The sequence below is a fragment of the Ruditapes philippinarum genome, unplaced genomic scaffold (genome assembly GCF_026571515.1).
Source record: "Ruditapes philippinarum isolate M1 unplaced genomic scaffold, ASM2657151v2 ctg1730_1_1_1_1, whole genome shotgun sequence".
Taxonomy (NCBI): domain Eukaryota; kingdom Metazoa; phylum Mollusca; class Bivalvia; order Venerida; family Veneridae; genus Ruditapes; species Ruditapes philippinarum.
In genome coordinates this window covers 93,088-119,766 of record NW_026852013.1, presented here as the reverse complement: position 1 = coordinate 119,766, position 26,679 = coordinate 93,088, and the positions used below count along the sequence as shown (strand labels likewise).

General features: G+C 31.9%; 3 protein-coding genes across 3 annotated transcripts; 2 read left to right on the top strand and 1 right to left on the bottom strand.

Annotated features, from left to right (window-relative positions):
* The first annotated feature begins 6 nt into the window (after window positions 1-6).
* On the top strand, window positions 7-2,641 carry LOC132746668 (calpain small subunit 1-like). Its single transcript, XM_060735892.1, has 3 exons — window positions 7-192; window positions 849-965; window positions 2,296-2,641. Exons 1-3 carry the CDS (start codon window positions 129-131, stop codon window positions 2,370-2,372), a joined length of 258 nt encoding a protein of 85 aa, XP_060591875.1. The 5' UTR covers window positions 7-128; the 3' UTR covers window positions 2,373-2,641.
* A 6,453-nt stretch (window positions 2,642-9,094) lies between these two features.
* Window positions 9,095-13,066, top strand: LOC132746659 (putative per-hexamer repeat protein 5). The gene is made up of 4 exons (XM_060735882.1): window positions 9,095-9,168; window positions 9,263-9,333; window positions 10,152-10,481; window positions 12,721-13,066. The coding sequence occupies exons 2-4, from the start codon at window positions 9,270-9,272 to the stop codon at window positions 12,795-12,797; spliced, it is 471 nt and encodes a 156-aa protein (XP_060591865.1). The 5' UTR covers window positions 9,095-9,168; window positions 9,263-9,269; the 3' UTR covers window positions 12,798-13,066.
* A 3,480-nt stretch (window positions 13,067-16,546) lies between these two features.
* Window positions 16,547-26,679, bottom strand: LOC132746676 (uncharacterized). Its single transcript, XM_060735901.1, has 3 exons — window positions 26,661-26,679; window positions 23,926-24,255; window positions 16,547-16,815 (listed from the first exon to the last, which is right to left on the bottom strand). Exons 1-3 carry the CDS (start codon window positions 26,677-26,679, stop codon window positions 16,547-16,549), a joined length of 618 nt encoding a protein of 205 aa, XP_060591884.1.

Genomic DNA, 26,679 nt, shown 5'->3' with positions numbered 1-26,679 from the left:
GCGAGATATAAAACTGGTGATATGACATGTGCTAATCAGATATAACAATTGGAAGAGAAACGTTGTCAAATATATAACATAAAAAAATTAAAATCAGATTTTTAACAGGATCTGTTTTCAGTGGAAAGATGAAGTTTCAAGCAACTTGTGTTTTATTTTGTCTCTGCTTGATAGCTACTCTTGTAGAGCAAGGTTTGTTATTTTATTTAGATTTTATACTGTTTTTGTAAATATTTGATATCTTTGCTTTTAGCAAGTCTTTTTGTATTTTTTTTAAAGATAAGATCAGATTTGAAAACAATTTATCATATTTATGCAATAAAGTGATATTTTTTAAAATGCTACGAATATTTCGAAAAAAGATTTGACACAATTTTGAAGTATTTGAAATATAGCCTTATCAGCACTGACAATAAGCAGTGGGATAATGAAGGAATTAAAATGGACAATTCATCAATTTTTAATAAAAACTGCTGAATCTTTAATATATTACTAACATATTCGTTTGGCAAAAAAAAACAACAACAACAAAAAAAAAAAAAAAAAAAACAAAAGAAAAAACAATTACTTGTTCTTAGGAAATGAACACTAATTTCGTAAAATAGCAGCAATTTACAGTATGAAAATTCACCGCTTAACATTTGGTCGCAAAGGTTTGCACAGAAAAATGAAAAGGATAACGTTTTATTTTATACAAAATGTTTTGTTTGTTTTAGTTGTAAATAATTTTGGTGAGATCAAGTGTATCTTTTGCATAATTATTCATTCATTGGTTGACGATTCTGAAAATTGAAGGATTCTGCGTTATATGACTAAAAGAATGTTTATGCTTTTTTTTGCTTAAATAGGCAAAACATCTTCCACACCTACATCAGTCATTGGAACAAGTCCTGGAGGCAGCTCTGGTTCAGGAACTAGTACGGGAAGTGGATCAGGGACCGGTGGTGGTGGTGGAGGGTCTTCAGGTGACGTTCATTAAAACTTGTCTCTCTCCTCCGTGGTCGAGGGGTTAGAGTCGATGACTTCTAATCCAGTTACCTCTCTGGCGGGGGTTCGATCCCCGGGAGATGCTTTGGTAGTTTAGCGCGGAGGAAGGTAGTCTAGTACTGGTGTAACTCTCCAGGAACGATGGTTAGGAAACTACCCGCCTATATGACTGAAATACTGTTGAAAAAGGCGTAAAATGAAACAAACAAACAAACAAACAAACTCTCTCTCTCAACAAAAAAAAACAAACATTTATGGATATTCGTATTGTACCTTTTTAGCAATATGTATTTCAGTTGCATATATTTGTCAAATGCCTGCTCTTGGTCAATTATATTATTTTCATTGCTTAAAGTGACATTATGTCCATCCAAGGGTATATGCTGAGTGAACTTGTGACCGTCAAAAAAGAGTACATCTTGCCATAATTGTTTCATACATTAAGTTTCATAACTTACTGAGACTTTACAATAAACGATAAAAAATTTACGTTGGCCGAGGAAATTTCCGTTTATATCCATCTGAAAACTCCTTTACCGTCCAAATCATAAAAATAGAGTGTGTTTTTTTATATTCTAGGCATATTTAAATTTTGTACTAAACCTTTTCCAATATCACCTTTTGGTCAATCGTCATTATAAATGGTCGATCTTTTGAAATATATAGTCAATTCAGCTCAGCTTGACAAAAAGTGAGCATAATACACAGTATTACCATGATAAATGATCGACGACTTCTTACGATAACTTCGATAACTTCGGCGTAACGCACACCCAACGATATTTATATTAAATTTAATAAAATTATAAAAAAGAGTGAAATATCATTAGTTTAAGAAAAGTTGAATATTACCCTCAGTGATGGCTTCATACTTCTGATATTTTATAGTCTTTTTCCAGCGCTCCGAATAAACATTCTAAAGCTTTTGTTTTTATGAACTTGTCATCAATACCAATTCCAATATGATATATTCGTTATACAAGTTCCTGACTGAATGACTGGACATATAGCTAGCGCTTCAGGTCATATTTATTTCATTCAGGCTCTATCCTCCAGTATGTTCCGACTTAAAAAATGAAACAGAGGTTTGCAATTTATCAGTCGCCTGAAGCGTGGATAACTGTTTTACTAGGTCATACAATCCACATTTTTTTTATAACTTACAACGTTAGTCACAGTAGAGATACTATGATAAAAATCAACAAAAACAACAATAACACTTTTATGGCTAGAGTATCCTGAGGAATATTTTGATACATTGGTTTTGTTAATTTCTTTCACATAAAACTGCTGTATCTACTTTTTCAGCTGTTCGTGTAAGCGGTGTCATGGTTGCATTGGCAGGAGTTCTTGCATTCATATATAACACCAAGGCATCCTTCTAAAGGATCCAAACGTTTTGTCATACATTTTAGAACTTGATACTTGTTTGTGAGTTATAATGTCACAATTCCTTCTGGGATATATGATGACGAAATGTGTTCATTTTCTAATTACTTACAATCACATGTACTTGTAATGCTTATATTATTCTTCATGTTACCAAACTCTATCATTATATTATGACGGTAAAAGATGACGAAAGCAACAACCAAGCGGTTGACTTTCTGATTACCTGAAAACAATGTAAACATTAAAAATAAATAAAATTGTGTTTTTTGTTTTATTATTTTTCCCAGCTTAAACCAGTACCTGATTAATTTGTTTAAAGGATTTGCCCAACATACCTATATGTCAAAATATATCATATAATTTTATATATACATTCACTGGGAATTAGCGAGGAAGCATTTTTTTAATTAGCCAGCAAGTTATCTAGAATAATAAAAAAGATAATAATAATAATAACAACAACATTACATATTATCATACTCATCATAATCACCAACACCAATAAAACTAATAATAATAATAACCCCACCAATAATAATAATAATAATAATAATAATAATAAAAAATAATAATAATAATAATAAAAATAAATAATAAAAAGAATAAATGAATAAGAGAATATGTAATACTAAATCATAAAATAGAAGGGGGGGGGATATATTCAGGCCTAGATGTTCACATTGTACCAGGATCGTAGAAACTGATAAATTCGAAAGTTTTTCTAATTCTTCTACATATCGTCTTAAATTTAATACAGATTGTACATCTAATAATGTTATTTATTTAATATCTTGTAAAAAATGCAACATGCAATATGTGGGCCAAACTAGACAACAAGTGTCCAAAAGAATGAATAGTCACAGATTTGACATTAAGAATTTCGGTGACCGTGTGTATGCCAGTGGTGTTGCAACACATTTCAACACTACAGACCACAGTGTGGAAGACTTCAGTTTTCAACCTATTGACATATGGACAGACTCGTCCGTGAAACATCTTGGATTCACAGACTTGATACTGTGTTTCCTTCAGTGTATTGTTCAAATTGTAATTTGTAGTTGGCAATTATAAGTACATAGCAACTGTTTTAAAACTTTCTCCATGCATTTTTAATGTTTTGTCTTATTATTATTTTACACTTTTCTTCATTATTTTTACTTATTTATATCACTTTATTTCATAAAATATTTCATCATTCTATGCAAATTGTCTATTCTTGTACTTTTTGCTGTTTTTATTACCTCCCTTTATTTTTGAAAAATATCCCCCCTTCTATTTTATGATTTAGTATTACATATTCTCTTATTCATTTATTCTTTTTATTATTTATTTTTATTATTATTATTATTATTATAATTATTCTTCTTCTTCTTATTATTTTTTTTAATTATTATTATTATTATTATTATTATTATTATTGGTGTTGGTGATGATGATGATTATGATAATATGTAATGGATAATGTTGTTGTTATTATTATTATAATTATCTTTTTTATTATTCTAGATAAAGATTAAAGAAATATGTGTTGTTTTGGTATATTTTAACTGATTGTTTTGCCAAACTTTAAATTTGGACCAGACAATTAAAAGTTACAGATATTGCAATGTAAACATACATTAATAGAGAATTAGAGAAAACAAAAATCAACAAAAGGTCCAAAACGACAAAATTGAAATGTTCAGACTCGGTTTCGGTTTGATTAACACCGTCCATAGACGGTACTTAAAAGTGCAAACTACCATCCACACCCTCTAACACCGGCTTAAGCAGAATTCAATAATTAAAAGCCACGAAACGAATAAGTCTTTGTCAGACTGCGCGGATATGCAGATTTGCATAATTCTATACTTGTTGCAAAGGCTATCATAATAATTCAGTTCCTTGAGGTTACGAGTAAATATCTATTTTTAAGGTGAAGAAGAATTAAAACCAATCAGAAGACGGTGTGGATTTCTAAACATCCATTTTTTCCCCATTCTCTTTTTCAAAAATCGCAAATGATAATTCCTACAGGACCAATAACATGTATCGATGTTAGTTACATTTTGAAAATTCACAACAGAGTAACAACACGATTACAAACATGACATATACATCGGAATATGGCAATTTCCTTTTTATAATTAAGAAGTTTCTCTTTTTTCTACTGAAATAGCAAAATGATTATTCTAAAATATTTTAATTTGCCTTTAATTATCATAACCATAATATCAAAGCAAGGCAATACTAGGTTATCAAACATGATAATTATAGATAATTATAAAAAAGCCAAGGTAATTGAACGTGCATTTGATATTTTCTGTCTCCGATCTTTACACAACAAGAAAAAAGGAGTATATAAACATAAATGCGACAATTTAACAAAGGAGAAAGACTATGTAGTGAAACCCTGCTCACAACAACATTAAGACACCAAGAACTGCCAAATAGGCACTCAGTAGGACAGACCAGCAGTCAAATTAGCATAGAATAATTCCGTCCATTAGTATTTTTTCTTTCACAGAAGAGTAAAACATGCACATAAAACCTGCACGGACAAAAATGACAGTGGTTTTTGTTAAGACATGAAAATAGCAAATGATTAAATGTGAGTCCAGCGTTTAAAACATGTCAATGTTGCATGTTCGATTGATTGAAACTGGGAACATGCATGCTGGATTTGTATTCTATTGAAGTGTCATAAAAACAGTTTCTAACCCTGGCGTTATATCAAATTACCACTTTTAAATATATGAAACTTATATTTCAATGCTTGACGACGTAATCTTTCAAGATTTATTGGTTTACGGAGATTTAAAATTTTCCCTTCGTTTTAAAACAGCTTAAATCAATTGTCAATAATATGCAAATTGTTTGACTTATTGATTGAAATATGTTCAGTTTTATTCAATGTTTTAAATGCTTCTATTATGTGAAGATGTAGTAGATTTCCCTATATGAATTTTAATCGCGTATGTCATAGGAGTATTCCAAAAAATCAAAATGTAGAGAAAGCATATGCCGGTTATAAATTTTAATGCACGTCTATTGTTATGACTTTTTGAAAAGACTTTCGAAAACATAGACCCGAAACAGTTTTGGCCAATGTCAGATTGCTGCATGATAATGCATCACCACAAAGGCTTTCTGAAGCAGAAAAAGGTCGTTGTTCTTTCTTTCCTATTTTCACTTGACTATGCCCCTTGTTACCTTTTTTTCGTTTTCAAAGCTTACAAATACCTTCCAGGTCGAATCTTTTTAAACGCAAAAAATATGAAAACCAAGATCAACAAGGAAGGGCGGCGTTCAGTGAACGCAACTTTGGTGTCTTCATAATATACATAAAATACTATGAAGGTGCAAAGATTGGGTCCGGATACCGAAAATTTGTATATTTGTTGGAGGTGAAAACTTTGAGGTAACAAAAATAAAAAAGCAGTGAAACCTATTAATAATCATATTTTACGTGCTTAGATTTCACGTTTCATTAAAATACTTTTATTCTTTTAGTTTCGACATGTTCTTCAATACCTTGTTAAACTTTTCCAAAATCAAACAAACAACAAAACAACAACAACAAACAAACAAACGTAGGTGAGAAGGTCACTATTAAAATGCAATTATTGTGTCTAATGTAATTATAGTGTAATTATCTATAGACGCATACCAAATAAACCGGGAATGAGTAAGGTTCTGACTTTTAAACTTTCAAACTTTTATTTCCATCTTAGTTTTACATCAAGTAAACAACATAAGCATCATTTGGGGCGTCCGTGGCCGAGTGGTTAAGGTCGTTAACTTAAAACCACTTGCCCCTCACCGTTTTGGGTTCTAATCCCGACAGGGACTTTGGGTTCTTTCATGTGAGGAAGCTTTCCAGCTAGCTTACGGAACGTCGGTGGTTCTACTCAGGTGCCCGTTCGTGCCTGAAATAATGCACGGAAGGGCACCTGAGGTCTTCCTCCATCAGTAAAGCTGGAACGTCGCGATATGACCTATACTGTGTCGATGTGACGTAAAACCCAAAACAAACAAACAAATAAGCATCATTTTATAAAAATTACAGTTAACAATTAACAATTAAGTAAAACATTATTAAAGCAATATAAATTCTTGTCCCAGGTTTATTTTTACGCGAACATCAGATGATGCGAGACACTATTGTGCTATCAAATACATTAAGTGATAAAAAGCGCTGTTGTATCATTCCAACTTAGTGTTAAATGTCATTTAACATGCACTCGTGTGCTTCTGTCTTAGATCTTTAGACAGGGATCGACAAAAAACTCGAATGTAAAATTTCATATAAATATGAATGCACAAATAAGCAGGTGAAAGTGACGCTACCGACATCATTTAGACCACTAGATAGGCACAAAATAAGACAGCAATCATATAAGCCAAAGGTGATTATGTCTAATGCTGGTATTTTTACACACAAATAACAGGGACATAAAATATTTAGGAGCAATTTTCGATACATTTCACTATTTTGGCCCACTTTCCAATGGTATTGTCAAAACCAGCAGGCGAAAATCTGAAGAAATACTGCTTTAAAAATTAAACGTAAGTATGGGAAGACTTCATATAGGAGATATTTAATACATTTCAAAGAGTTCCAAAATATTTTCATGCATGCAAAGTTGTGTCTCAATACAGACAAATGAAAATAAATTTTAGTACATTAGGTAGTAAAAATAATTAATTCTAAAAGAATACAAATAAATTCACAAGAAATAACGTAAAATTATAATTAAACATTTTTCTAATTATTCATTTCCTCATACAAAATAGGTTGGAAATAGAATGGATGATATGAGATATAATTTAAACTTCTGATAGTTGCTCATGGGCAGACTAATCTAACGGGAAGGATATTTTCACAAACACCTATGTCCATTGCCTCCACTTAATCTACCTTTCGCAATCTATATTAAATGTTATAAACAGTAATTTAAAGTGCTGTGGATTAGATTACAATCTTATGTCAGAACTACAAACTAAAAGATAATGGGGACATTAAATTTATTAAAATGGTTATAAACAGGAGCACAAGTAGAGGAGACAAAAGGAGATTTTTTTTTAAATTGGTCTTTAGTGAACCAAAATCTTTTAAATACATTTAAGATCTGCGAGAATATTAAATATAAGCTATAATATTAGATCTACCTTATATTTTATGTCAAAGCTCCATACAATCATCAGCTAATACTATAACGAATTGCGAACTGAGATTTTACGATGTTTCCTATATCTTAAGACCTTAAACAATTTATCGCTCTAGACAAATACATTAAACTTCTGGTACTTCGTACTTTTAAATGCCTGATATCCATGTTGAAGATTGTTATACTCACAAATATGGTAAATACACATATTATGTAATTTAATTCAGATATATATTTATTACTATTTCACACAAAAAATAAATGAAGAAAATATTAAATATAATACAGTTAACAACTTAAAATTGACAAAACTCCAAAAGTTTGGTTTTGTAAATTCCTATCCAAACTTACTGATTGTTAAATCTTACTTAACTAAGTGCTCGATCAAGGACGAAAAGGTAAAACTATTGGGAGTACATTTTTAAAAAGTAAGATAAGGTACATTTGGCTTTTTTCACTGCTGGAAAAGGTATCATAACTGTTTGTCTAGACCAAATGCGTTACTAAAGTTGAACAAAAAATCAATACAACGTTTAAGTTTTATTTAAGAAATGCTTATTTTTAGATACGAACATTGAATAAAATGCGTGCAATGTAACATTCAAATTAGCGCTTCTTTGGGTACTAATAAAAGATATAAAAAAACTTTTTTTAATTAAATACTTGCTGTTTAAGCCATTCTGGCAGAACAAACCGGAACTAAAAATTAATCCATAGGCAACATGATGCTGACATTAAAGATAGACTATATTAGAAATAAATATATGATTGATTTTAATTTACGCAGACAAAACAGCATACAAAGGTAAGAACATGTTATCATCAGGGCAAGGCGACAGAACGCAGTCACCGCACAGCACCGATGAAGATATAAGAAAAATAATTCATGACTTTAAAATATTCCGAAAAATTAGATTATTTTGTAAAAATATAAAACTTACGAAACAACAGAGAGATCATTGTGATTTCCATAAAGGAGATCTTAACCGGAACAAAATAAAAAACTAATGTTGCTAACTTGTGAAAAATAATAAAAACGAAAACTTTCGTTTTCATGCCTGAAGTAATGTGCGGCGGGTCACTTAAGGTCTTCCTTCACCATTTCAGCTGGTAAGTCGCAAAATACCCTTTACTCTATTGGTGCGACGAAAACCCAATCAAAACGTCACTTTAAGAAAAAAGCAGACTATATAAAAAGATTTATCTTTGTAGAAGAAAAATAATACCAACAATCAAGCAAACAATGAAAGAAATGTCCGACTGTGTATTACACGTGTTTTATGTTATAAATTAACGTTATAAATTGAAAGTATCCTCATGTCATAAATCAATGTTATAAATTGGTAGAATTCGATTACGGTAGATCTGCAGACATTAGTAACCTCTACAAAAACGGAATAAATTCTTCCAAAAAAAATAAGATTTCGTTTCATGTTGTACCTGTTTGAACTAAAAAAAGAGAAGAAAATCGTTTAATGACGACATCAATTTGGGCAATAAATTACAAACGGGTACTGAAACGCAAAACATTTTTTATCGTGGCTATTCTTACTATTTTGATAACCTATTGATATTACCCTCTTGCGAGATATAAAACTGAAGATATGGCAAGTCTTAATCAGACATAACAATTGAAAGGGTAACGTTGATAATACATTAAAAAATCTTTTGAATATATATAAAAATTGTCTTTTTTAAATTAAATATTTAGCAGGATTTGTTTTTTATTTCAGTGAAAAGATGAAGTTTCAAGTAACTTGTGTTTTAATTTGTGTGTGCTTGATAGCTATTCTTGTAAATCAAGGTTTGTTTTTTTAATTTTTATTTTATACTGTTTTGTAAATATTTATGTCTTTGCTTTTAATTCTTTAAGTGTTTTTGCATTTATTTTATTCAGATAAGATCAGATTTGAAAATAAATTATTATATTTATGAAATAAAGTGTGATATTTAGAAAAAATGCTACGACACGTTTCGCTTAAATGAAAATCGAGGAAAAAAATTGACATAATATTATTTTTGAAGAATTGTGGAGATAGCCTTATCAGCAGTGGCAATATATGATCATTGATAAAACGAAGGAGTTAAAATGGACAACTCATCAATTTATATATATATATATATATATATATATATATATATATATATATATATATATATATATATATATATATATATATATATATATATATATATATATATATATATATATATATATATATATATCTAATATGTAATAAACATTCATTTACTGAAAAAAAAATCAATTACTTGCTTCAAAATCGCAAACAGTTCTTGGGAAATGAGCTCTATTTCTGTGAAATAGCAGCAATTTACAGTTTTAAAATCCACCGATTAAAATTACAACCAAACCATTTGGTCTCAAAATTTCGACAGGAAAAAAACCCCCAAAAAACCCCCCAAAAAACAACAACAACAACACACATTTCTTTATTTTATACAAAATGTTTTGATTAGTTTAGTAGTAAATCAATTTAGTGAGATTAAGTGTATCTTTTGCATAATATTCGTTAGTGTATGGACATTTTCAAACTTTGAAAAATTCTGCGTTATTTGACTAAAAGAATATATTTAGCTTTCATTTGCTTTAAATTTAAATAGGCGTATCAGCTACAGTAGCTCCCCCGTCTTCTGGAGGTGGTTCAGGTTCAGGAACTGGTACAGGTTCTGGTGGTAGCTCTGGCTCAGGAACTGGTTCGGGTTCTGGTGGTAGCTCTGGTTCGGGAACTGGTTCGGGTTCTGGCGGCAGCCCTGGTTCAGGAACTGGTACAGGTTCCGGTGGAAGCCCTGGTTCAGGAACTGGTACAGGTTCTGGTGGAAGCTCTGGTTCAGGAACTGGCTCGGGTTCTGGCGGTAGCGCTGGTTCAGGAACTGGTACGGGTAGTGGATCAGGTACTGGTGGTGGTGGTGGTGGTGGAGGAGGGTCTTCAGGTTAGGTTCAGCAAAGCATTTTACTTCAGTCTTTCGAAAGAAAGAAAAAAAATTGTAGATTATTATTGTACCTTTTAAGCAATATGTATTTCAGATGCATGTATTTGTCAATTATATTATTTGCATTGTTTAAAGTGACATTATGCCCATCTTAGGATATATACTGAATGAACAAGTGATCGTCAAAATAAGTTTACATTTTGCCATACTTGCTTTCAATTTCATAATTAACTGAGCTAAACGATAGAATATTTTAAACGATGATATTTCTGTTCATATTTTGGACATATAATATCCTAAACCTTTTCCAATATCACCTGTTGGTCAATCACCATAATTATAAAAGTCAATCTTTTGAAATAGCTAAACTTGACAAAAAGTAAGCATATTAAACAGTATTACAATGATAAACGATCGGCGACTTCTGACTTAACTTTGGCGTACTACATACACAACGCTATTTAATACAAATGTGGGACTGCTTAAGTATCGAAAAACAAAGACAATACACGGTTAATGTAAATACATGTTAATGATGTATATGAATACATTTTATTTATGATCAAAGAAATTTAATTTTTAAAAGTTTTCTGAAGACTTATGACAAATTACGTGACTGTTATAATAATGCAAATAATTTTCTCCAGTTCTGATTGGCTATACAATTTGTATACTATGACGTATATACTGGCAACAACCAAAGTACGCACAATGACAAACCGAAGACGATATTTACATGTGTGTGCATAAAATCCATTATTAAATTCGATTCTTTATGGCAAATATCTCGAGTGAAATATCATAACATCAAGAAAAGTTGAATGTTAAACTCAGTGATGGCTTTATACTTTCATTACTTTTGAACGTATACATTTTACGATCTTTTTCCAGCGCTCCGAAGAAAACATTTTTAAGTTTCTATTTTAATGAACTTGTCACCAATACCAATTTTCGATATAATATATCCATTATAGCCTAAGTTATTACCCCTCACTTTTTTCGTAATGCTAATTTCCCATAGGCCTCTGGGAGTTATTTTTACTGTTAATGCAAGTGTACCACGTGACTAAGAATTTTGTACTGTTACATAGGTAACAGTATTTTTTAAGAGGTCACGTGGTCTATTTCCTTAATAAAATGAAATGAAATGGCCGCCATTTTGTTCTCGATTCATTCTTATTTTCAACGTTAAACCCCGATAGGACATCAATTTCTCCTCTTGAGTCCCTATGACACTCATAAAATTTAGTTGTTTGCACCCTGGTGAGCTTTTCGCGTATAAAATATCTTTTTGCTGAATAGTCGAAAAGTGAACATCCGTTTTCAACGGAAGTAATTGCAATGTAAATAATGTGTCAAACTGGAACATACAGACGATTTAAGCATGCAACAAAGGATTATTTAACAAATTTAGTCAGTGAAACGTTACAGATATGGTGGACATAGGATATCATCGTTATTTTGTCAAAAACCATGCTAAGAATATTCTGGAAACAGAAGGATCCGATTTCACAGATCATAACCGTGTAAATGGGTTAGTGTTTTGTTTCCTAAATAAAACCTAGCTTATTGTATGTTTATGATTTGTAGATATCATCACTTGCTTAAAGAATGAAAGAAAAAGAAAACTTCTCAAGTAGGCCTACGGTAAAGTACACTTAAAACTTAAAAGGTAAGGACAGTTTAGTTATTGTTATTCTTGGTTTATTTTTGTTACAGTTAGATTTAGTTGACAATTTCAGATCATCTCAGTATTTTTGTTCGGGGTAATGAAATAAATAACACATGGGTTTTTGAGTAACAGTAAAAATATCATCCCTCGTAAAAATACTGTTACCCTCGGCTACGCCTCGGGTAACAGTATTTTCCTCGGGATGATATTTTTACTGTTACCCACAAACCCATGTGTTATTTATATACTATCGCTTCGGGTCATATATCTTTCATTCAGGCTTTATCCTCCCGTATGTTCCGACTTATAAAACTAATTATATAAACAGAGGTTTGCAATTTAACAGTCGCCTGCAGCGTTGGTAAAATCAAATTATAACTGTTTTACTAGGTCATACAATCATGAATTTATTTTTATAACTTACAATGTTAGTCACAGTAGAGATACTATGATAAAATTAACACAAACAACAATAACACTTTTATGGCTAAAGTATCCTGAGGAATATTTTAATACATTGGTTTTGTAAATTTCTTTCACATAAAACTGCTGTATTTACTTTTTCAGCTGTTCGTGTCAGCGGTGTCATGGTTGCATTGGCAGGAGTTCTTGCATTCATTTATAACATCAAGACATCCTTCTAAAGGATCCAAATGCTTTGTCATACATTTCAGAACTTGATACTTGTTTGTGAGTTATAATGTCACTTCCTTCTGGGATATATGATGACGAAATGTGATCATTTTCTAATTACTTACAATCACACGTACTTGTAATGCTTAGATTACTCTTCATGTTACCAAGCTATATCATTATTTTATGACGGTATATGATGACGAAAGCAACAATCAAGCGGTTGACTTTCTGATAACCTCAATACAACGTTTTAACATTAAAGATAAATAAAATTGTGTTTCTTGTTATATCATTATTCCCAGTTTAAACCTTTACCTGATGAATTTGTGTATTGGATTTGCCAAAACTTTGAATTTGGAACAGCCCATTAAAAGTCGAAGATATTGCAATGTCAAAAATACATTAATAGAGAGAACTCCCAAATAGGCACTCAGCAGGACAGGCCAGCAGTCATATTAACATAGAATAATTCTGTCCATAAGTACTTTTTTCTTTCACAGAAGAGTAAAACATGCACATAAAACATGCACATAAATGTTGAGGACAAAACATGACTTTGTTTTTTGTTAAGACATGAAAATAGCAAATGGTGAAATGTATGTCCAAGCATATAAAACAAGTCAATGTTGCATGTTCGATTGATTAGTTTTATATCCTATTGAAGTGATATAAAGACAGTTTCTAATCCTGACGTTATGTTAAATTACCACCAGAGTTTTTAAATATCAAACTTATATTTCAATGGTTGACGACGCAATCTTTCAAGATTTGTTATTTTACGAAGATTTAAAGTTTTCCTGTCTTAATCAGTTGTCAATAATATGCAAATCGTTTGTCTTATTGATTGAAATATATTCAGTTTCTAGTGTGTCAAAATATTGTTCATTTTCCTACATTAATTTAAATCGCGTATGTCTGGCTTATTTTCCCAAATAATCAGAATGTAGAGAAAGTATATGCCGGTATAAATGTTTTAACGAACAACTATTGTGATGACTTTTTTCAAAGCAACTTTCGAAAAAGGAGACCCGAAACAGTTTTGGCCAATGTTAGATTGCCGCATGACAACGCATTATCGCATGTAAAACCAAATCAAAAAGTAATGAGCAAACTATTTGCTTTTTAATCCGTACTTTGGAGAGATATTCTTTTCAAAGATCAATAAAGCCAGCAATGACAAGAAAATTAGACTAAAGTATAAGACGTGTTTAATGTTATAAATTAACGTCATTAATTGATAGAATCTAAATATGGTAGTAGTGCAAACACTGATTACCTGTACAAAAAAAAACAAGAATAAAACTTTCCAAAATAAGACTTGACTCTGAAATTAATCTCTCAAGAATGCAAATAAACCTTTTGCCACCGGGGTATAAATTATTGTTAAATGATGAAATTCGTTTCATGTAGTAATGTCGATAAACCACAAAGAACTTTATTTAAAAAAAAAGGAATAGTTTAATGACAAAATACATTTGGACTATGATAGATATCCACCAGATATTGAAACACTCTTTGTGACTATTCATATACTTTTGTTTGGTGTCAAGAAACCATGGCTACTATTGCGAGATATAAAACTGAAGATATGACATGTCCTATTCAGATGTAACAATTGTAGGGTAACCTTGATAATACATTTTTAAAGAAGCTTTAAGATATGAGAAAAAATTGTATGTTTCTTTTTTCAAATATAACTATAAAAATTATGGTTTAAACAGCGGAAAGATGAAATTTCAGACAACTTGTGTTTTAATTTATATCTGTTGGATAACAGGTCCTATACAGCTAGGTTTGTTTGTTTTTATATTGACTGTTATTGAAAATATTGAGACCTATTATTTTAGTAAGTCTTGGTGTCTTTTTATGCTATAGATTAGAACAGATTTGAAAATAAATTATAATTTTCCTACAACAAAGTTATGAAATATGCTATAAAGTGCTATGTCTCACAATAAGTTAATATAAGTAATGAAATAATATATAAAGGGGTTATAAAAAGAACAACTCATCCAAATTTTAATCTATATACATAATTATTTGTTTTTTATTTATTTATATTCTATTCGTGAGAAAGAAAAAAATGAATTCAGTAATTTGATGCTTGGTCGTGTTGGGGTTGTGTTCATTGAACACCGCATTTTCTTGTTAATCTTGTTATATGCCCAAAAGAATTTCGGACACATCATGTTATGCCCCCTGGCGTCCGTCCGTCCATCCGTTAGCAATTTAGTTTCCGGATCATAACTTAAGTTCCATTTGGCCCACAATATTGAAACTTAATAGGATGATTTAGAAATAATATCGGTATTAGCGGTGTTTATCGGCTATTTAACACCGGTTTGGAGTTTTGATGCGTAGAAATTGAGTACGAAGGCCGTAGGCCGTTAAATAGCCGATAAACACCACTCAGACCGATATTATTTCGATTCTAACAAAATAAAATAAGGAAGATCACTATCGTTTTTTTGTCAAGCGGAAATAGCTTCCGGTGCCGATTTTTGTAAAACGCTGATCGATTTCGCACCCTGCAGTTGCTAAGATATAATTATTAAACAAAAGAAATAATAAGAAAAAAGTTATTTTATCAAATTTTCAACAATAAAAACTTACGTCTCAGAATGGATTGTGCTGTGTTTACATCAGTGCCTAATTTAGCATTCTTGTATGTTTGAAATGAAGTCAACGTTTATGAACGAGTTCTATAATTAAGATTACGTTATTACGCTACTTAGGATTGGCGCCGTTTTGTCAAAATATTTATTAACTGATATGAATCAAATCTATGGCGTAAGTGTATGTGAGATATTATTTCAGTGTATGAAAAGAAAAACATATAAAAACTGAAAATATATTAATTAATTTTATTTGTTGATTTAAAAAGCTTTGTAAACTATATAATCGAGGGAGAAAACATAACAGCCACATATACAAGTAGTCCCTAACCAGTGTTTATTAGCAGTTTAACACTGTTTTTGTTTTCACAAGGAGTGCTAGAATTGTCCATATTGAGAAGAAGACCCCTATTAATATTTGAGGTCACAATGTCAAAGGTGAAGGTCACCATTACCTTAAAACTGCAAAAGTTTCCCCTTAATAACTTAAGTACTAATCAACCTACAGCTGTAAACTTTTATAGGATGAATAGCCATGTCCAATACATGACCCCTATTGATTTTAGGTCATAAGGTCAGAGTCACAATGACCTTTACACTGAAAATCGTGGTTTCTGGAGCATAACTCAATTCCCATTTTGGCTTACAGTCTTCAAACTCCATAGGATGATTACCTATATTGAATAAAAGATCCATATCTATATAAGTGTCACAAGGTCAAAGGTCAATATCAAATGACCTTAATATTTACTATCGGGCATATAATGCTCCGCCTAGCGATGCTCTTGTTTATCATATTGTATTAGAACCATAAATATTCTCACTATAGCCCTGAACAAGTTCTTGGGAAATGAATAATATTTTTTTTTGAAATGGCGAGAATTTACACTTGTTTTTAACGCTTGCTTTAATCCGCCTAACAAAAATAAATAGATAAAATAAATAAAATAAAACAAGTAAAAGCATTATTTTATACGAAATATTTTAAGTATTTTGAGTGTTTTTACAGTATATATCAATTTAGTTTGATCAAATGTTTCTCTTAAATTTATTTGAAGCAGGCATTGTTTTGTCAAACAATACTTCTAAATCTTGAAACAGTCTCGGCGTTGTTTGAGCAATAAACTGTTAATGCGTTTTTTTTAAAAAATTCCAATCGAATCAGCTTCTTCAACTGCCAAACCTTGTTTACATTCAACTGCAACGGAAATACCTGGTTTACGTTCAGGTACCACACCTGGTTTATATTCAACTGGTAAAAGTTCTGGTGGCAGCTTTGGTTTAGGAAAAAGTACGGGTACTTGGTGTGGCTCTAGCACGGGAACTAGTACCCGTACAGGCTCTGGGGGTAGCTCTGGTTCAGGAACTGGTACAGGAAGTAGATCTGAGACCGGTGTGGCTGGCGGAGGCTCTTCAGGTGAGGTTCAGCAAAGTTGTCTACTAGTCTAACTAGTCTTCCGAAATAAAGAAAGCATTTATTCTTACTTTTCCTGTTACTTGTTTTGGAAATATGTATGACAGATGTATTTATCGCGACAAGCCTGCTGAGGCAAATCAAACTGTCCATTATACATGTATAATATCTGTCTTGTTTAAATATAATAAATAATGCAATAACAATAAGATCGATGACTTACTACTATAACCATTTTGGTACCAGAAGGATATTAAATATAGCTTAATGCAAAATAGGGAGTGCTTTCGCATCAGACCAGACAAACTTAAAACTAACACCGCAATGATGACCTAATACTTGATGAAGCGTTCGAATAGTCTTGAAATATGAAACATCAACAAGCAAGGGATACATCCAATGTACTCACCCCTATGTTTGTGATGAACATCATCTTCTTTACGTCCTGTTTTCAGTGTTTCGATGAAAACAGTCTAAAGTTGCTGCTTTTTATGTCAATAACAATTTTGCGATATAATTATTAATTCGTTACATAAGTTCCCGAACCTCTGTTCATATTATTATTCAGGTTATATTATCCCGTATAAACCGTCAGCAACTTTTACAACTTATTATTATTATTATTACTTAATATGAACAGATGTTTGCAATATAAAATTCGCCTAGCTGTAAGGTTAAAATCCGCATACAAACTTTTAACCTTGGTCATACAATCCATCAAAAAATGTTAATAACTTATAGCTAAAGTCGCAGTTATACTTTGAAAAAAAAATCAACAAAAACAAAAAACAATTACACTTTAAATTTATGACACGAGCGTCCTGGGAAATATTCTGATAAATTGGTTTTGTAAATTTCTTTCACATAAAACTTTTGTATCTACTTTTTCAGCTGTTCGTGTAAGCAGTGTCGTGGTTGCATTGGCAGTTCTTGCATTCATTTGCAACACCAAGGCATCTTTCTAAAGGCTCGAAACGTTTTGTGATACTATTTAGAACTTGATATATATTTTCACAAATCCTTCGTGAATATATGATGACGAAATGAGATCATTTTTGAATACTTACTGCCACGTACACTTGTCATACGTATTTTCTTATATTACCCTTCACGAACAAAGCTCGATTATTATTTTATGACGGTTAAAGATGACGAAAGCAACAACCAAGCGGTTACCTTTCTGATTATCTCAGTACCATGTGTAAACATTAAAGATAAATAAAATATTGTTTCTTTTTGGTGTTATATCTTTATACCCAGCTAAAACCTCAACCATCTAAATTTATGTAACTGATTAGCCTTACTTTGAATTTGAAATTTTAGAAGATTTAATGTCAAAAGTACAAAAGCAACCAAAAAAAAAACCTTTGTCAGACTTCGCGGGTATGCTTTACTGGTTGCAAAGGCTGACGCTTTCAGTTCCAGCAGGTTAAGAGTTTACTTCTCTTTTTAAGGAGAAGCTGATTTGACCTCAAGATAAAAAACCAAAATTATGTATTTCTTAACAATTATTTATTCCGAAAATCGCAAAAAATAACTCCTCTCCTGCAGAACCAATAACTATAATTTGAAGTTCCATACACTAGTTACAATTGGAAGGAAAATTCACAAAAGAATAACAGCACCATTTCAAATGTTTTCATTCGAACATGGCAACATTCTAATGATGTTATTTCTTTTTCGACTGAAATAGCAAAAGGCTTATGTTCTAAAATAATTTCCTAAAGAAATAGCTAAACTTGACAAAAAGTGAGCATATTATACAGTATTACAATGATAAACGATCGGCGACTTCTGATTTAACATTGGCGTACTACATACCCAACGTTAATTAATACAAATGTGGGACTGCTTAACACCCCAGTTACACAGAGCCATCGGTGATTGATCGGTAGTTTTTTTAGCCAAATTATGGAGTGAACCGATGACATCGTATTTATCACCGACATCACCTATTGGTCACCTGTTTTTCACCTATCAACTGCTATTGGGGAAAGATAAGTTTCGTCGGTGAAAAATTACCGATTGGGATTTTTAAACACGTTTAAAATTCTCGATCGGTGAAAATATTTTGAAAATTACCGATGGCAACCTATATCACGAGATGTGCAAGCTCTTAATCACCGATATCGCCGATCGGACAAAGATAACCAAATATGAATCACCGGCCATATCTGACGGAAAATGTTTAACCACTGATGACTAGCTATCAAACACCGATTAATCAGCGTTACGCCCGATTTAGCTCCGATTTACAAACGATAAAAACCAAAAGTATTTCAGCATTTAATCATCGACCCATTCCCGTTTGAGTTTGCTTTCTGTCACCGATGGCCGTTTACACAGAAAACCAGAAATAAAATCACGCATGACAACCGATCATAATAGCGAATAAATTTAAAATTAAATGACCGATTGGGGACCGACCGTCTGTGTAACTGGGCCCTAAGTATCGAAAAACAATACACGGTTAATGTAAATACATGTATATGAATACATTTCATTTATGATCAAAGAAATTTAATTTTCAAAAGTTTTCTGAAGACTTATGCCAAATTACGTGACTGTTATAATAATGCAAATAATTTTCTCCAGTTCTGATTGGCTATACAATTTTATACTATGACGAATATACTGGCAACAACCGAAGTACACACAATGACAAACCGAAGACGATCTTTACCTGTGTGTGCATAAAATCCATTATTAAAGTCGATTCTTTATGGCAAATATCTCGAGTGAAATATCATAACATCAAGAAAAGTTGAATGTTAAACTCAGTGATGACTTTATACTTTCATTACTTTTGAACGTACACTTTTACGATCTTTTTTCCAGCGCTCCGAAGAAAACATTTTTAAGTTTCTATTTTTATGAACTTGTCACCAATACCAATTTTCGATATAATATATCCGTTTTAGCCTCAGCTATTACTTCGGGTCATATATCTTTCATTCAGGCTATGTCCTCCCGTATGTTCCGACTTATAAAACTAATTATATAAACAGAGGTTTGCAATTTAACAGTCGCCTGCAGCGTTGGTAAAATCAAATTATAACTGTTTTACTAGGTCATACAATCATAATTTATTTTTATAACTTACAATGTTAGTCACAGTAGAGATACTATGATAAAAATTAACACAAACAACAATAACACTTTTATGGCTAAAGTATCCTGAGGAATATTTTAATACATTGGTTTTGTAAATTTCTTTCACATAAAACTGCAGCTGTATTTACTTTTTCAGCTGTTCGTGTAAGCGGTGTCATGGTTGCATTGGCAGGAGTTCTTGCATTCATTTATAACACCAAGGCATCCTTCTAAAGGATTCACATGTTTTGTCATACATTTTAGAACTTGATACTTGTTTGTGAGTTATAATGTCACTTCCTTCTGGGATATATGATGACGAAATGTGATCATTTTCTAATTACTTACAATCACACGTACTTGTAATGCTTATATTATTCTTCATGTTACCAAGCTCTATCATTATATTATGACGGTAAAAGATGACGAAAGCAACAACCAAGCGGTTGACTTTCTGATAACCTCAATACAACGTTTTAACATTAAAGATAAATAAAATTGTGTTTCTTGTTATATCATTATTCCCAGCTTAAACCTTTACCTGATAAATTTGTGTATTGGATTTGCCAAACTTTGAATTTGGAACAGCCCATTAAAAGTCGAAGATATTGCAATGTCAAAAATACATTAATAGAGAGAACTCCCAAATAGGCACTCAGCAGGACAGGTCAGCAGTCATATTAACATAGAGTAATTCTGTCCATAAGTACTTTTTTCTTTCACAGAAGAGTAAAACGTGCACATAAAACCTGCACATAAATGTTGAGGACAAAACATGACTTTGTTTTTTGTTAAGACATGAAAATAGCAAATGGTGAAATGTATGTCCAAGCAAATAAAACAAGTCAATGTTGCATGTTCGATTGATTGGTTTTATATCCTATTGAAGTGATATAAAGACAGTTTCTAATCCTGACCTTATGTTAAATTACCACCAATGGAGTTTTTAAATATCAAACTTATATTTCAATGGTTGACGACGCAATCTTTCAAGATTAGTTATTTTACGAAGATTGAAAGTTTTCCTGTCTTAATTAGTTGTCAATAACATGCAAATAGTTTGACTTATTGATTGAAATATATTCAGTTTCTAGTCTGTGAAGATATTGTTCATTTTCCTACATTAATTTACATCGCGTATGTCTAGCTTATTTTCCCAAATGATCAGAATGTAGAGAAAGCATATGCCGGTATATATTTTTTAACGAACGTCTATTGTGATGATTTTTTTTAAAAGGAGACCCGAAACAGTTTTGGCCAATGTTAGATTGCCGCATGACAACGCATTATCGCATTTAAAACCAAATCAAATAAGTTAATGAGCAGAATATTTGCATTTAAATCCGTACTTTGGAGAGATATTATTTTCAAAGATCAATAAAGCCAGCAATGACAAGAAAATTAGACTAAAGTATAAGACGTGTTTAATGTTATAAATTAACGTCATTAATTGATAGAATCTAAATATGGTAATACTGCAAACACTGATTACCTGTACAAAAAAAACAAGAATAAAACTTTCCAAAATAAGACTTGACTCTGAAATTAATCTCTCAAGAATGCAAATAAACCTTCTGCCACCGGGGTATAAATTATTGTTAAATGATGAAATTTGTTTCATGTAGTAATGTAGATAAACCACAAAGAACTTTATAAAGTTTAATGACAAAATACATTTGGACTATGATAGATATCCACCAGATATTGAAACACTTTATTTATCGTGACTATTCGACATATACTTTTGTTTGGTGTCAAGAAACCATGGCTACTACCCTATTGCTAGATATAAAACTGAAGATATGACATCCCATTCAGATGTAACACTTTGAAGGGTCACCTTGATAACATATTTTTAAAGAAGCTTTAAAATATAAGAAGAAACTGTCTTTTTATTCCAATAAAGTATAAAAATTGTTGTTTAAAAAATTGTTGTTTAAGCTGAAAGATGAAATTGCAAGCAGATTGTGTTTTAATTGGTCTCTGTTGGATAGCAGGTATTGTACAGTTAGACTTGTTTGTTTTTATATTGACTGTTATTGAAAATATTGAGACCTATTATTTTAGTAAGTCTTGGTGTATTTTTATGTTATAGATTAGAACAGATATGAAAATAAATTATAACTTTCCTACAACAAAGTTATGAAATATGCTATAAAGTGCTTTGTCTCACAATTAGTTAATATAAGTTATGAAATAATATACAAAGGGGTTATAAAAAGAACAACTCATCCAAATTTTAATCTATATACATATTTGTTTTTTATTTATTTATATTCTATTCGTGAGAAAGGAAAAAATGAATTCAGTAATTTGTTGCTAGGTCGTGTTGGGGTTGTGTTCATTGAACACCGCATTTTCTTGTTAATCTTGTTATATGCCCAAAAGAATTTCGGACATATCATGTTATATCCCCTGGCGTCCATCCGTTAGCAATTTGGTTTCCGGAGCATAACTTAAGTTCCATTTGGCCCACAATATTCAAACTTTATAGGATGATTAAGAAATAATATCGGTCTTAGCGGTGTTTATCGGCTATTTAACACCGGTTTGGAGTTTTGATGCGTTGAAATTGAGTACGAAGGCCGTAGGCCGTTAAATAGCCGATAAACACCACTCAGACCGATATTATTTCTATTCTTACAAAATAAAATAAGGAAGATCACTATTATTTTTTTGTCAGCGGAAATAGCTTCCGGTGCCGATTTTTGTAAAACGCTGATCGATTTCGCACCCTGCAGTTGCTAAGATATAATTATTAAACAAAAGAAATAATAAGAAAAAAGTTATTTTATCAAATTTTCAACAATAAAAACTTACGTCTCAGAATGGATTGTGCTGTGTTTACATCAGTGCCTAATTTAGCATTCTTGTATGTTTGAAATGAAGGCAACGTTTATGAACGAGTTGTATAATTAAGATGACGTTATTACGCTACTTAGGATTGGCGCCGTATTGTCAATATATTTATTAACTGATATGAATCAAATCTATGGCGTAAGTGTATGTGAGATATTATTTCAGTATTGTATGAAAAAAAAATTATAAGAACTGAAAATATAATTAATTTTATTTGTTGATTTAAAAAGCTTTGTAAACTATATAATCGAGGGAGAAAACAGAACAGCCACATATACAAGTAGTCCCTAACCAGTGTTTATTAGCAGTTTAACACTGTTTTTGTTTTCACAAGGAGTGCTAGAATTGTCCATATTGAGAAGAAGACCCCTATTAATATTTGAGGTCACAATGTCAAAGGTGAAGGTCACCATTACCTTAAAACTGCAAAAGTTTCCCCTTAATAACTTAAGTACTAATCAACCTACAGCTGTAAACTTTTATAGGATGAATAGTCATGTCCAATACATGACCCCTATTGATTTTAGGTCATAAGGTCAAAGGTCAGAGTCACAATGACCTTTACACTGAAATTCGTGGTTTCTGGAGCATAACTCAATTCCCATTTTGGCTTACAGTCTTCAAACTCCATAGGATGATTGCCTATATTGAATAAAAGATACATATCTATATAAGTGTCACAAGGTCAAAGGTCAATATCAAATGACCTTAATATTTACTTTTCGGGCATATAATGCTCCGCCTAACGGTGCTCTTGTTTATCATATTGTATTAGAACCATAAATATTCTCACTATAGCCCTGAACAAGTTCTTGGGAAATGAATAATATTTTCTTTTTGAAATGGCGAGAATTTACACTTGTTTTTAACGCTTGCTTTAATCCGCCTAACAAAAATAAATAGATAAAATAAATAAAATAAAACAAGTAAAAGCATTATTTTATATACGAAATATTTTAAGTATTTTGAGTGTTTTTACAATATATATCAATTTGGTTTGATCAAATGTTTCTCTTAAATTTATTTAAAGAAGACATTGTTTTGTCAAACAATACTTCTAAATCTTGAAACAGTCTCGGCGTTGTTTGAGCAATAAACTGTTAATGCGTTTTTTTTTTAAAATTCCAATCGAATCAGCTTCTTCAACTGCCAAACCTTGTTTACATTCAACTGCAACGGAAATACCTGGTTTACGTTCAGGTACCACACCTGGTTTATATTCAACTGCAACGGAAATACATGGTTTACGTTCAGGTACCACACCTGGTATATATTCAATTGCAACGGAAATACATGGTTTACGTTCAGTTACCACACCTGGTTTATATTCAACTGATAAAAGTTCTGGTGGCAGCTTTGGCTTAGGAAAAAGTACGGGTACTTGGTGTGGCTCTAGCACGGGAACTAGTACAGGCTCTTGGAGTAGCTCTTGTTCAGGAATTGGCACAGAAAGTAGATCTGAGACCAGTGGGGCTGGTGGAGGCTCTTCAGGTGAGGTTCAGCAAAGTTGTCTACTAGTCTAACTAGTCTTCCGAAATAAAGAAAGCATTTATTCTTACTTTTCTTGTTACTTGTTTTGGAAAATGCATTGCAGATGTATTTATCGCGACAAGCCTGCTGAGGCAAATCAAACTGTCCATTATACATGTATAATATCTGTCTTGTTTAAATATAAGAAATAATGGATATTAAATATAGCTTTCGAATAGTCTTGAAATTTTACTATTTCATGTTTAAATGTTGAATTCTGCTTAAGCCGGTGCTAGGGGGCGTGGACGGTAACTTGCACTTTCCAGTACCGTCCATGAACAGGCTCAATCAAACCGAGCCTGCAACATTTTCAATTTTGCCGTGTTGGGCTTTCTTTAGGGATTCTGTATTTATTTATTTTATGATCACATCCGTGTTATTTATGCCGTGTGGCGGCTGTAAAAAGTCTCCCCGTACATTTAATCAATGATGTTATACTTTCGATCCTTGAAGATCGTTCAGCACGACATTATTGTTGTGCTTGTGGTATTTTTAGTTTTAACTTTTCGGCATTTTCTAGTCGGGTGGTTCCAATATTCCTACTTGAATAATGTTGAATCACCCTTAGGATATGTTGCCTGCTTTTTAAATTTGTCTTTTGACGTCTTATCTGTGATACGCAGGCTTCATAACCTCTGATCCCCTTTCAAAATTCCATTTTATTTAGTTCCGCTCATTGTTTTCTCGTTTAGGGCACACGCTTTCTATTACTTGGGGACCATACGCCGCTTTTCATGGAATGGCACGGAAGTGTCACATTGAAGGTTCCATGATAACCGCCGTATGAACACATCTGCGGATGTTTCTAAATTCAAAATTTTACTATTTCATGTTTAAATGTTGAATTCTGCTTAAGCCGGTGCTAGGGGGCGTGGACGGTAACTTGCACTTTCCAGTACCGTCCATGAACAGGCTCAATCAAACCGAGCCTGCAACATTTTCAATTTTGCCGTGTTGGGCTTTCTTTAGGGATTCTGTATTTATCTATTTTTTAATGCAAAATAGGGAGTGCTTTCGCATCAGACCAGACAAACTTAAAACCGCAATAATGACCTAATACTTGATGAAGCGTTCGAATAGTCTTTAAATATGAAACATCAACAAGCAAGGGATACATCCAATGTACTCTACCCTATGTTTTTGATGAACATCATCTTCTTTACGTCCTTTTTTCAGTGTTTCGAAGAAAACAGTCTAAAGTTGCTGCTTTTTATGTCAATAACAATTTTACGATATAATTATTAATTCGTAACATAAGTTCCCGAACCTCTGTTCATATTATTATTCAGGTTATATTATACAATTATTGACTAGTGAGCCATTGAATATGATGTGATATTCACCGACAGATGACATAGTGACCGAGGCGATAGACGAGGTCAATATGACTTTCTGCCGGTGAATATCACATCATATGCAATGGCTCACTAGTCAATAATAGTTTTATTATATGAATAAGGAATAAAAATATTTACAAAAAGTACAACCTTATGTACATGTACAAATTTTGCCTTGTTGAAGCGTGGGAAAAAACACGCACGTGTTAGGCGTGCATCGACTACGCAACGCTGCGCATACAAAAATAATTCAGATTTATACTCATCATTACGGTGTAGTCTTTGAGCATAATTGTAAAGTAATGATATTTTAATCGAGAAATATGCCATAAAGAACAAAAAGCAACAATTATTTTTTAATTAACACATGTAGTTATACAGTCTACGGTGTAGGATCATTGAATACGAGTCTCAATCTATTTTTAGACTGGGAAAATCCAATTTAGCCAGTGAATATGATACTACACCCAGTGAATATGATTTTATAAATAATTCTGTTGACTACTGTTTGGACCAATGAGATTGCAGCTATATTTAGATCATATAATAATATCCCGTATAAACCGTCAGCAACTTTTACAACTTATAATATGAACAGATGTTTGCAATATAACATTCGCCTAGCTGTAAGGTTAAAATCCGCATACAAACGTTTGTCCTTGTTCATACAATCCGTCAAAAAATGTTAATAACTTATAGCTAAAATCGCAGTAATACTTTGAAAAAAATCAACAAAAACAACAAACAATTACACTTTAAATTTATGACACGAGCGTCCTGAGGAATATTCTAATAAATTGGTTTTGTAAATTTCTTTCACATAAAACTTTTGTATCTACTTTTTCAGCTGTTCGTGAAAGCAGTGTCGTGGTTGCATTGGCAGTTCTTGCATTTATTAACAACACCAAGGCATCCTTTTAAAGGCTCGAAACGTTTTGTGATACTATTAAGAACTTGATATATATTGTCACAAATACTTCGTGAATATATGATGACGAAATGAGATCATTTATGAATACTTACTGGCACATGCACTTTTCAT

Coding starts and splice junctions, on each gene's coding strand:
- LOC132746668 (XM_060735892.1), top strand. CDS start 129: ATGAAGTTTCAAGCAACTTGTGTTTTATTTTGTCTCTGCTTGATAGCT. Junction 193..848: donor AGCTACTCTTGTAGAGCAAG/GTTTGTTATTTT, acceptor TTGCTTAAATAG/GCAAAACATCTTCCACACCT. Junction 966..2,295: donor TGGTGGTGGAGGGTCTTCAG/GTGACGTTCATT, acceptor CTACTTTTTCAG/CTGTTCGTGTAAGCGGTGTC.
- LOC132746659 (XM_060735882.1), top strand. CDS start 9,270: ATGAAGTTTCAAGTAACTTGTGTTTTAATTTGTGTGTGCTTGATAGCT. Junction 9,334..10,151: donor AGCTATTCTTGTAAATCAAG/GTTTGTTTTTTT, acceptor AAATTTAAATAG/GCGTATCAGCTACAGTAGCT. Junction 10,482..12,720: donor TGGTGGAGGAGGGTCTTCAG/GTTAGGTTCAGC, acceptor TTACTTTTTCAG/CTGTTCGTGTCAGCGGTGTC.
- LOC132746676 (XM_060735901.1), bottom strand. Junction 16,816..23,925: donor TGCAGTTGAATGTAAACAAG/GTTTGGCAGTTG, acceptor CCTCACCTGAAG/AGCCTCCGCCAGCCACACCG.